We start from the raw sequence: 11,642 nt of genomic DNA, 5'->3' as shown, positions 1-11,642 counted from the left end.
TTCCACGCCGTTGCAATGACTGGGTTTTCATGGTTACTGGCCAAGGAGGCTCAGGGTTTCCACTAGAAAGCGCAACTGGGAAGCCAGATTTACATGACTGGTTACAGTCCCGGGTTCCCGCAGTCACCGATTTGAATCCTGATTAAAATCGGCCATTTAAATCAATCCACCCGAGCCTCTTTCCTGCATATTCCTCCCGGGAAGGGAGTGGGACCATCCCCAGCCTCACAGAAGAGTCGGTGCTGGGACGGTGCCCACCAAGAGCTGACTCCAGCTGTTGCCCTCCCACCCTGCCCCATAATCATCCCTGCTTTGGTGGTCGCCATCCTGTGCCGGATCTGGCCCCCTCTGCTGAGCTGGGCAGACCTGTGTCGATTCCTACCCTGAGAGGCAGAGAGTGTCCCTCATACTCATTCACACACACACAGCAGGGCTTGTCCCCTCCAGCAGGGGGCGGCAGGGACACGCACACCAGGGCTCGTCTCCTCCAGCAGGGGGCGGCAGCAAGACAAAGACACCTCCATACCAGAAATACCACACACAAAAAATGTTGAAAATAAAAAAAAAAAAAACCCCAACCGCTGTGATTTATTCTGACCCTTGTCCTGGTGGATCCAACATGGATCGGATCTGGTGCCGCGGCAGGCAGCAAAACCAGGCGTTTAGCCATCCCCACGGTCTCTAGGTAGCAGAGCTGAGAGTATCCCTGGCGGGGTGGGGGCGATTAGTTTCCATGGACCAAGGTAACGAAGAGACCCAGGGAGCTGAGCGCCAGGAAGCCGGTGATAACAGCTTTGACCAGCAGCGCCGTCCAGCTGCCCAGCAGGAAGACGTGAACGAAGGATCTGGAGGGGAGCGAGAGAGACGGGAGTTAGCAGGAACTCCAAGGCTGGGGCACTGCCCGGGGGAAGCTCACAGCACCGCAGTGTCCTCCCACCCTATCAGCGAAAGGGAACGGGAGCGCTCTGTGAATGTACAGCGCCTGGAGCTGCGGACCGCAACAGAGACCCCCAAGGGTGAGGAAGATTTTCGACAGGGCAGTTCACGGCCATCTGCGGGAAATCGAAATGCTCAGGGCCGACAAGGGGGGGATTGCGATTGTCCCGGGGCTCCGAGCTCAGGGGGCCCAAAACCCCTGTAACTGGTGAAAAGGGAGGAACGGGGATGCCGGCACACATGGTGTCGGGGGCCCAAAACTTCTCTGGGTAGACCTGTCCCAAGACAAGCCCCACCCCCCAGCCAGGGCCCTCGGCCCAGACCCTAAATCCTCTCCCCCACCACAGCCCCAGCCTGCCCGGCCCCTAGATCCTCCCCCTGGCCCCAGCCAGGTCCAGCAGGAACCTGGGCCTGCTTGCCAGCCCCTGCACCCCACCTAGATCCCTGTCCCTCCTCCAGCTGGGACCCTCACCTCCCAATCTGACCGGCCCTGCCACGCTCCCCAGACCCCCAACTCCAGCCAGGTCCCCCAGCTGCCCTGGAGCTCTGTGCCCTGCCCCCAGAGGCTCCGCCCCCATGCCCCGCCCCCATTGCTCACTCCATGAAGAAGGCCTTGTAGACACTGAGGCCCAGCAGCAGGGTGAGGGGCAGACGATAGTGCTTGGGCAGGTCGTAGCGGGTGAACATCCATACCAGGGCAGCCATGGCGATGTAGTGAACCTGGGGAGGGTACGCAGGGCAGGGGTGTGTCAGAGAGGGCAGGGCACTGCCCTGGGGAAGATCGCAGCACCATTGCCCCACCTCCCACAACGGGGGCACTGCTCAGGGGAAGATCACAGCACCGATCTGTCTACTCCCCACCCAGGTCATCTGGGGCACGGTCCTGTGGAAGCCCACAGCTCCAGCATGTCCCCTTCCTTGGGGCTGGGGCACTGTCCCAGGGAAGCTCACAGCGCTAGAGCATCCCCTTCCTTGGGGCTGGGGCACTGTCCTGGGGAAGCTCACAGCGCCAGAGAGACCCATTCCTTGGGGCTGGGGCAACGTCCCAGGAAAGCCTGCAGCGCCGGAGCGACCCCTTCCTTGGGGCTAGGGCACTGTCCCGGGGAAGCTCACAGCACTGGCATGTCCCATTCCTTGAGGCTACGACACTGCCCTGGAGAAGATCGCAGCACCAGTGCCCCACCCCCTTCAACGGGGGCACTGCTTGGGGGAAGATCACAGCACCGATCTGTCCACTCCCCACCCAGGTCGTCTGGGGCACGGTCCTGTGGAAGCTCACAGCGCCAGAGCGTCCCCTTCCCTGGGGCACTGTCCCGGGGAAGCTCACAGCACTGGCATGTCCCATTCCTTGAGGCTAGGACACTGTCCCGGGGAAGCTCACAGCGCCAGAGCGTCCCCTTCCTTGGGGCTGGGGCACTGTCCCGGGGAAGGTCACAGCACTGGCATGTCAAATTCCTTGTGGCTGGGGCACTGTCCCGGGGAAGCTCACAGCACCGCAGCATCCCCTCCCTTGAGGCTAGGACACTGTCCCGGGGAAGCTCACAGCGCCAGAGCGTCCTCTTCCTTGGGGCTGGGGCACTGTCCCGGGGAAGGTCACAGCACTGGCATGTCAAATTCCTTGTGGCTGGGGCACTGTCCCGGGGAAGCTCACAGCACCGCAGCATCCCCTCCCTTGAGGCTAGGACATTGTCCCGGGGAAGCTCACAGCAGAAGGCCCAGGCAGCAATAGAGGGGCTCTCACCAGGCTGATGTTGGAGTCGATGCTCATCTGGATATATTTCCAGTCAAACTCAATGCCGCGGGCTCCCACCCAGAGAGGAATGCACCTGACAGAGACACAAGGACGGTCTGAGGTTGCTCGGCTCAAACACCGCAGCTGGGACTGGCAGGGAGGGCTCGCCCAGCACTGAGATGCAGCCAGCTCTGGGGCTGCTGGGGAACAGCCGCACAGAACGTCAGGATGGAAGGAAAGAGAATCCTTTGTCCCAGTGACCTTCACAGGGCCCGGAGTCAGTGATTGCTCACTGTGGCATAACGCCCCCTAGTGCTGCGCTAGGGAATTGGGGCCAAACCTGCCTCCATGCGGCTCGGCACCCCCTAGAGCTGCCCTGGGGTATCGGGGCCGGCCCTGACTGACGGAGGAGAGTCCTCACCAGCGTTCCCTCTAATTTTTCCCACCCATGTGCGGAATGAAGTCTGTTGCGTGACACGTCACCTCCATATTGGTGCGTGTAACAAAATTCATGTGGCGGGGTGGGGCCGAGGGGTTCGGCGTGTGGGAGGGGGCTCAGGGCTAGGGCAGCGGGTTGAGGTGCGGGGGGGGAGTGAGGGCTGGGGGTGCAGGTTCTGGGGTGGGGTGAGGGATGAGGGGCTCAGGGTGGGGTGAGGGCTCCAGCTGGGGGTGCAGGCTCTGAGATGGGATCAGGGATGAGGGGCTCAGGGCTCGGGTGTGAGGGTTCCGGCTGGGCGTGCGGGCTCTGGCATGGGGCTGGGGATGAGGGGCTCAGGGCTGGGGTAGAGGCTTGGGAGTGGAGGGTGGGGTGAGGATTCTGGCTGGGGGTGCAGGCTCTGGGGTGGGGCTGGGGATGAGGAGCTCAGGGCTGGGGTGTGGGGGTTCCAACTGGGGGTGCAGGCTCTTGGGTGGGGTCAGGGATGAGGGGCTCAGGGCTGGGGCAGAAGGTTGGGGTGGGGGCGGGTGAGGGCTCGGGTTGGGGGGCGGGCTCTGGGGCAGGGCTGGGGATGAGGGGTTTGGGGAGCAGGCTGCCCCGGGGCTACGGCGGGGAGGGAGGACTCCCCCCAGCTCTCTCTCCCCCCCACAGCAGCTCTGGTCCGGGGCTGGGTCGGGGCAGGGGCGCCGAGGCAGGTGTGGGGGCGGGGGCGGGGCATCTCTCCATGCAGCTTAGCAGGAACTTAGGCCCTCACCGCCCACCGCAGCACAGCGCCCCCTAGCACCACACGGGGGCGCCTCGGCCACCACGGGAGGTCTCCCATCCAAGCCCTGACCCCACCTGGCCCGGCTTAGCAGGAGGGCAGGTCCCACCTGGACATGACGAGCTCGGCCGTGGCCCATCCCATGGCTGCCACCATGATTTTGTACTCGCCCTTCCCTGCGTTCCTCGACATCACCAGGTGCAGCCCCACCAGGTCAGCCAGGTCTACCGTGGCCTTCATGAACTCCTAGGGAATACGAGGGTTAAACAGTGCCCCTAACTCCTGACCCGCAGCCCCCTGCTAGCCCAGCCCGGGGCTCTCCCCCCTTCCCCGAGTTGAACTTACCCCCACAAAATCATAAGCCCCAGCTGCACCCTCCCAGGTGGGAAAAAAAGTGGCCAAGAACAGCATCTGGAATGAAAAAGCAACGGGAGATGAGACAACATCACAGCAACGGGCCCAGCACCCCCTGGTCAGGTCAATAGGCCCCTGTAGTCTCTGATTCCGCTTCCTGCCCACTCCCCTCCCAGAGCTGGGGACAGAACCCAGGAGTCCTGGCTCCCAGCCCTGAGGTCAGCGAGAGACACATCCCTCACCTTGCAGAGCTGGACAAACAGGTAGGTAGCCCCAGCTTGGACGCATCTCCAGAAAGCGTTATACTCTGACCTGCAGGGGACGGGGGGGAGATCAGCTGGGGGCATGTGGAGGGGCCCCCCAATGTTGCTCCCAACCCAGGACAATCCAACCCCTCCCCCCACAGCCACCCCTGCTGTCCCAGGAGCAAAACCAGGTTCATGGCAGAGAGAGGAATCCACTAGCCCAAACAATGGGGGGAGGGAGGGTGTCACCAAGACCTTGATTCACAGTAGGATCAGCCCCAGGGGCCCATCTACCCCGGTATCCCACGCACCACCCCTGCTCAGACCCCGGGGCCCATCTACCCTGGTATCCCACAGGACCCCATGGGCCCGTCTACCCCAGTATCCCAGCTCCTCCCCGCTGCCGCACTCAGCCCCATCTACCTGGGTATCCCGCCCCCTCAGCCCCATGGGCCCATCTATCCCAGTATCCCACCCACCACCCCGCTCAGCCCCAGGGGCCCATCTACCCCGGTATCCCACCCCCACCCCGCTCAGCCCCAGGGGCCCATCTACCCCGGTATCCCACGCACCACCCTGCTCAGACCCAGGGGCCCATCTACCCTGGTATCCCACAGGACCCCATGGGCCCGTCTACCCCAGTATCCCAGCTCCTCCCCGCTGCCGCACTCAGCCCCATCTACCTGGGTATCCCGCCCCCTCAGCCCCATGGGCCCATCTACCCCAGTATCCCACCCACCACCCCGCTCAGCCCCAGGGGCCCATCTACCCCGGTATCCCACCCCCACCCCGCTCAGCCCCAGGGGCCCATCTACCCCGGTATCCCACGCACCACCCCTGCTCAGACCCCGGGGCCCATCTACCCTGGTATCCCACGGGACCCCATGGGCCCATCTACCCCAGTATCCCAGCTCCTCCCTGTTGCCGTACTCAGCCCCATCTACCTGGGTATCCCACCCCCTCAGCCCCATGGGCCCATCTACCCCGGTATCCCACCCCCACCCCGCTCAGCCGCAGGGGCCCATCTACCTCGGTATCCCACCCCCACCCCGCCCCTCAGGCAAGATACCCAGCCCAGCCCTCCCCCCAAGCATCACTGCACCCCAAACCCTGCCTCCCCAGCTAGGCAGAGCCCCTGCCCAGAAGTACAGACCCCAGACCGGGCACTCACAGGCCGCTGCACTTGTAGGTGATGAAGTAGGGGAAATAGGCCAGAGCGAAGCAGTTCCCAAAGTGGAAGAGGGTCATGGCTGTGCTGGCGCCAGGATCAGTGTGGGGGTGGAGGGGCCCGTCTGGCACTGCCCGGATCCTGCCTGCGGAGAATGACAGGGATCGAACCCAGGAGTCCTGGCTCCCAGAACCCCCTGCTCTAAACCAATAGATCCCACTCCCCTCCCGGGGCCAGGGAGAGAACCCAGGAGTCCTGGCTCCCAGAACGCCCTGCTCTAACCCAACAGACCCCACTCCCCTCCCGGGGCCAGGGAGAGAACCCAGGAGTCCTGGCTCCCAGAACCCCCCGCTCTAACCCAATAGACCCCACTCCCCTCCCGGAGCCAGGGAGAGAACCCAGGAATCCTGGCTCCCAGAACCCCCCGCTCTAACCCAATAGACCCCACTCCCCTCCTGGGGTCAGGGAGAGAACCCAGGAGTCCTGGCCCCCAGAACCCCCCGCTTTAACCCCCTAGACCCCACACCCCTCCTGGGGCCAGGGAGAGAACCCAGGAGTCCTGGCCCCCAGAACCCCCCGCTCTAACCCCCTAGACCCCACACCCCTCCTGGGGCCAGGGAGAGAACCCAGGAGTCCTGGCTCCCAGAACCCCCTGCTCTAACCCAACAGACCCCACTCCCCTCCCGGGGCCAGGGAGAGAACCCAGGAGTCCTGGCTCCCAGAACCCCCTGCTCTAACCCAACAGACCCCACTCCCCTCCCGGGGCCAGGGAGAGAACCCAGGAGTCCTGGCTCCCAGAACCCCCCGCTCTAACCCAATAGACCCCACTCCCCTCCCGGGGCCAGGGAGAGAACCCAGGAGTCCTGGCTCCCAGAACCCGCCGCTCTAACCCAACAGACCCCACTCCCCTCCCGGGGCCAGGGAGAGAACCCAGGAGTCCGGGCTCCCCGCCCCTGACACTCACTAGACCCCACCAGTCTCTCGCACATGCGCCGCAATGAGCCGCAAGGTGGATGGACTCATGCCCTGCCCCAGTGCACTCTGGGAGCTGTAGCTACTAATTTCCCTTGGACCAGCCTTTCGATTGGCCTAACTGGGTAATTGGACTACAACACCCATGACGCAACGCGCACCCAGCTGGTCTGGGAGCAAAGCACTATGGGAATCAGAGACGGTTACGGTACCATCGGACTACACCTCCCATGAGGCTGTGCACCCAGTATGGCAAGCGGGGCAGCATGGGAGTTGTAGTCATTCGTTCACTGGACTACATTTCCCGTGACGCAGCAAGCCCTGGCAGCAGTGCACTATGGGAGCTGTAGTCTTCCAGCCCGTTTCCACAGCAATAAGGTCTAAAGATCCCCACCATGCATGAGGAGGCATTAATAACAGTAGGGTGTAGTTGGTTTGAGAAGGGGAGGAGGACTCGGGACTCCTGGGTTTTATGCGGGGAGTGGGGGTCTGGTGGTTAGAGCAGGGGGGCTGGGAGCCAGGACTCCTGGGTTCCATCCCCGGTACTGGAAGTGGAGTGGAATTCTGGCTACACTCCACATCTTGAAGCTAAAGTGGTCTGTGGAAGCCAGATCCAGGGGACACTAGTGGGTTAAACAATCATTTCCCCTTCCCCCGCCCCCCATAAATGGCTCAATCCAGGGCAGCCTGGCCAGATGTTCCTCACTGCTGCATCCAGCAGCTCTAAGGATTTCCCTGACTTTGTGCCTAATCCCATTGCGTAAGCGGCTGGGATTTTCTCTGAACCCTTTATCCGGAGCCGGGATGGGCGGGTGGCAGAGGCACCGTCCCCTGCCACTGCTCCTCTGGTTAGATCCACACCCTGACTCTTTGCAATTAGATCCCTCCCAGCAGGCTGCCATAAATCCCCAGCTGGAGTCAGGCTGCCCCGATATCCCAGTACAGCACTAGGGGGTGCTGTGCTACAATGAGCGGGGTGGGGGGGCTCTGCCCTGGCAGTCTGGACTGCCCCTGATGTCCCAGCTCAAGGGGGCGCTGTGCTGCAGGGAGTGGGGCTCTCCCCTGATAGCTGGCTGGCCCTGGTGCCCCCAGTGGGGTGCCAGGATTGGGCTAGCGTTAAGACCCTGGACTCGGACATCTCAATTCAATATTCAGTTCTGCCACAGGCTGCTTTTGTGACCTTAGGAGAGTCACTGCATCTCTTGGGGCCGTAGTTTGCCTGTCAGTACAATGGGCACCATAATCATCCCTTTCTATGGAGATTGTGACATCTAGGGCCAGGGACTGGTTCTGGCTGTGTCTGGGCAGCGCCTGGCACGACGGAGCCCTGATCTCAGCTGGGGCAGGGCCTGTCTCTCGCCAGGTCTGGGCAGCGCCTGGCACGACGAGGCCCTGATCTCAGCTGGGGCAGGGCCTGTCTCTCGCTGTGTGTCTGGGCAGCGCCTGGCACGACGGAGCCCTGATCTCAGCTGGGGCAGGGCCTGTCTCTCGCCAGGTCTGGGCAGCGCCTGGCACGACGAGGCCCTGATCTCAGCTGGGGCAGGGCCTGTCTCTCGCTGTGTGTCTGGGCAGCGCCTGGCACGACGGAGCCCTGATCTCAGCTGGGGCAGGGCCTGTCTCTCGCCAGGTCTGGGCAGCGCCTGGCACAACAAGGCTCTGATCTCAGCTGGGGCAGGGCCTGTCTCTCGCTGTGTGTCTGAGCAGCACCTGGCACGATGGGGCCCTGATCTCAGCTGGGGCAGGGCCTGTCTCTCTCCGGGTCTGGGCAGCGCCTGGCATGACGGGGCCCTGATCTCAGATGGGGCAGGGCCTGTCTCTCTCTGTGTGTCTGGGCAGCGCCTGGCACGACGGGGCCCTGATCTCAGCTGGGGCAGGGCCTGTCTCTCTCCGGGTCTGGGCAGCGCCTGGCACGATGGGGCCCTGATCTCAGCTGGGGCAGGGCCTGTCTCTCACTGTGTGTCTGGGCAGCGCCTGGCACGACGGGGCCCTGATCTCAGCTGGGGCAGGGCCTGTCTCTCGCCGGGTCTGGGCAGCGCTTGGCACGACAGGGCCCTGATCACAGCTGGGGCAGGGTCTGTCTCTCGCCAGGTCTGGGCAGTGTCCATCCCACTGGCATCTCATGTGCAGCCTCTAGCTGCTCCCAGAACCCAAATCCCCAGGATGCTGCGGCTGATGCCTCAGCCAGGTCGCCCCCTGCAGCTACACGCAGGCGCTACAGGACTGGCGGCGGCTATTGGCCCTTCCCAACCGGCCGAGAGGTCTGAGGCTGGGCCCTGCGCTGTTGTCTCTGCAGGTCCCCATCCAGCGTCCCCGCCGCTGCTCCACATGCCCTGGCTCGTGTCCTGGGCCTCGCTTCCCGCTGACATCAGCCCCTGAGTGGATTACGTGCAGCCTGGGAGCTGGAGGCTGATGCCACGCAGGGTGACCTTGCTGAAGAATGGGCTCTTCCTCCCCAGCATAGCCACATTGGCCACTGGGGGGCAGCCTGGGGTTGCCATTTTAATCAGCTCACCTGGCCTAGATTTTAAGAGGCAAATAATAGGACTGCTGGGTTGTGGTCTAGTGGTTGGAGCTGGGCACCAGGACTCCCAGCTTCCAGTCCCACTTATGGGAAGGGAGTGGGGTCTAGTGGTTAGAGCAGGACAGCTTTGCTAAACCCAGCCTGGGTTTTCCCCTCCCACAGAAGGTGGTAGTGGGAAGGTCCAGGGCCATGCTGGATTACTCACGAGTTTCACACACAGGAGGAACAGCTCCTACTTCCCCTTGTAAGGGAAAGTAAATCGAGGTTGCAGGCAGTCAAAGCAAGTGCCAGTGGGTAAGGAGGATGGGGTTGTGGGGCACAGAATGTGTGGGGAGCAGCAGATGGGCTTTTCAGAGAGCTAACTTATAAGCCCCACTCTATCAAGCCCACCCTTCAAAAGCCCTTTGCCTTCTGTGACTCAGTTTCCCTTCTGTCATACATGGGTAATAGATCTGAGCTATGGTGCTTTGTCTACCCCACCCCTGGCTCCCCTTCTCTATCCCCTCAACCACCAGCTGCTTGTCTTCTCTTCCAAGGCTGTTCCTGGCCTGTTGTGTGCCCCCAACCCTCAGTGAGCTGTCAACCCCTCCACCCACTAGTTACATTTTTCAAACCAGACTCTGAGGTGGTCCCTAGGCCAGCCCCAGAGCCACATTATCTGGGTGCATGGGATGCTATACCCACTGTGGGTCACTACTGACTCATTGGTGCCTTCTACCAGCTGTAGTTTATTGTATAGTTAGATTGCAGTAACTGTTTCCTATCTTTTAACCCCAACCTAAGAATAAATGGTCAGTTTTCACCATGGCAAGAGGTAAATAGTAGGGTGCCCTAGGGATCTGTACCAGGACCAGTCTGCAAACACCACAGAGTTACTCGAGCTAGGGAAGTCCAAAGCTGATGATGAAGAGTTACAAAGGGATACCGCTAAACTAGGTAACACAAGGCCAAGTGAAATTCAGTGTTGATAAATGCACAGTAACACCCAGGGGAAAACAATCCCCACTCAACCTACAAAATGGAGTCTAACTTGCTGTTACTGCTCATGAAAGGTCAGGTGGGTATTGTGGATAGTCCTCTGCAGACTCAATGTGCAGCAGCTGTCAAAAAGCTAACACGTTAGGAACCCTTAGGAAAGGGAGAGACAGTAAGACAGAAAATATCTCCCTACTGTATAAACCCATGGTATGTCCACGCCTTGAGTACTTGGTGCACTTCTGTACCCCCGTCTCAAAAAACCACACCTTAGAAATGGAAAAAGGTACAGAGAAGGGCAACAAAAATGATTCGGGGTATGGAACAGCTTCCATGTGCAGAGATGGAAGAGACCGGGACAGTTTGGCTTAGAAACAAGGTGACTGAGGGGGAATATGACAATCTATAAAACCAGGAACAGTGTTGAGGAGAGTTATGTGTGGGGACAACCCTAAGACCAAGGGGTCACTCTATGAAGAGAGCAGGCACCAGGTGTAAGACAAGCGTGAATACGTCCTTCACCCAACAGTCAGCCAGCCTGTGGAACTCGCTGCCAGGGGATGTTGGAAAGCCAAAATTATAACTAGTTCTCTTTTGAGCCCAGTTAAGTTCACGGAGGATGGGCCATCTTGGCTAAGAGCCATTGATGGACCTAGGACAAAACATCATGCTCTAGGTGTCCTTAAAGCTCAATGCCAGCAGCCAGGACTGGACAGGGGATGGATCCCTCTGGAACTGCCTTGTTCTGTTCATTCCCTCCGAAGCCTGCACTACTGAACAGGACACTGGGCTAGATGGACCATGGGTCTGACCCACTAGGACCATTCTTAAGATTGTGACATGCCTACCAAAGTGAGGTCCTGGCTGCAGCTGCTAGAATAGAATTCCTCTCCAGCAGCCAAGAAAGGCAGAGATATCAAGACTCCAGGGTTGCAAGTCTGGGCTGCCTTTTTCAAAAGGCACTGCAGGCTTTGACCCAGGGGGCACAGGCCAGCTATTGGCCCCTTCACCCTTTGGGGACAGTGCTTCAGCTATACCTGACAGAACAGCTTAGAAGCAGAGGGTGTTTGCTGGGCAAAAACCTGGTATGTCAGCATGTGAGTGCCCCAGCCTCTGTGGAGGGGACATCCTAGGAAAGCACACACCAAGCGCAAAGGGCCCAGTTGCTGCCAAAACCCAGCATTCTGCTTTGGGCGAGAACGGCCCTTTGCCAAGATGGTGACATGCCAAGCTAGACACAATGGAGACCTTTATGGAGAATCTGCAACAGCTGGTCGACCGGAGCCAAGCAACAAGGCAAAGCCCTGAATGGCTCCATTCAGAGATCAGGTGTGGACAAGCCCTTGCTGGGGAGGTCGGGACGACTGCCTCCAGGCTCTAAGGATGTCACCATGAAGCCCCTGAACGCTGCGCTATCAGCGATGCTTTAATTTCTCTGCCCCACCATGGTGGGACACCCATGGCCCTAGCCACCAAGATCTGCTCCAACCCCTTGCACAGAGACAAGGCAGCAGCTGTCATTACAGATCTCAACCCTGGC

At 60.8% G+C, this 11,642-nt stretch overlaps 2 protein-coding genes across 3 annotated transcripts in view; both read right to left on the bottom strand.

Annotated features, from left to right (window-relative positions):
* The window catches only part of LOC102937842 (B-cell receptor CD22), a 280,912-nt gene that overhangs the window by 70,648 nt on the left and 198,622 nt on the right, over window positions 1-11,642 (bottom strand). The window lies entirely within an intron of this gene.
* Window positions 551-6,724, bottom strand: TMEM147 (transmembrane protein 147). Of its 2 annotated transcripts, none has more exons than XM_037883169.2 (8): window positions 6,599-6,724; window positions 5,638-5,779; window positions 4,464-4,533; window positions 4,213-4,278; window positions 3,977-4,113; window positions 2,678-2,762; window positions 1,535-1,656; window positions 551-845 (listed from the first exon to the last, which is right to left on the bottom strand). In XM_037883169.2, exons 1-8 carry the CDS (start codon window positions 6,621-6,623, stop codon window positions 725-727), a joined length of 768 nt encoding a protein of 255 aa, XP_037739097.1. In that variant the 5' UTR covers window positions 6,624-6,724; the 3' UTR covers window positions 551-724. The 2 variants fall into 2 exon arrangements, with proteins under 2 accessions (XP_037739097.1, XP_037739096.2); XM_037883168.2 differs by having other exon boundaries at window positions 6,609-6,696.

Source organism: Chelonia mydas, chromosome 24, assembly GCF_015237465.2.
Source record: "Chelonia mydas isolate rCheMyd1 chromosome 24, rCheMyd1.pri.v2, whole genome shotgun sequence".
NCBI lineage: Eukaryota > Metazoa > Chordata > Testudines > Cheloniidae > Chelonia > Chelonia mydas.
This window is presented reverse-complemented; position numbering and strand designations above follow the sequence as displayed.

Coding starts and splice junctions, on each gene's coding strand:
- TMEM147 (XM_037883168.2), bottom strand. CDS start 6,657: ATGAGTCCATCCACCTTGCGGCTCATTGCGGCGCATGTGCGAGAGACT. Junction 5,780..6,608: donor GGCGCATGTGCGAGAGACTG/GTGGGGTCTAGT, acceptor CATTCTCCGCAG/GCAGGATCCGGGCAGTGCCA. Junction 4,534..5,637: donor ACCTACAAGTGCAGCGGCCT/GTGAGTGCCCGG, acceptor CGTCCCCTGCAG/GTCAGAGTATAACGCTTTCT.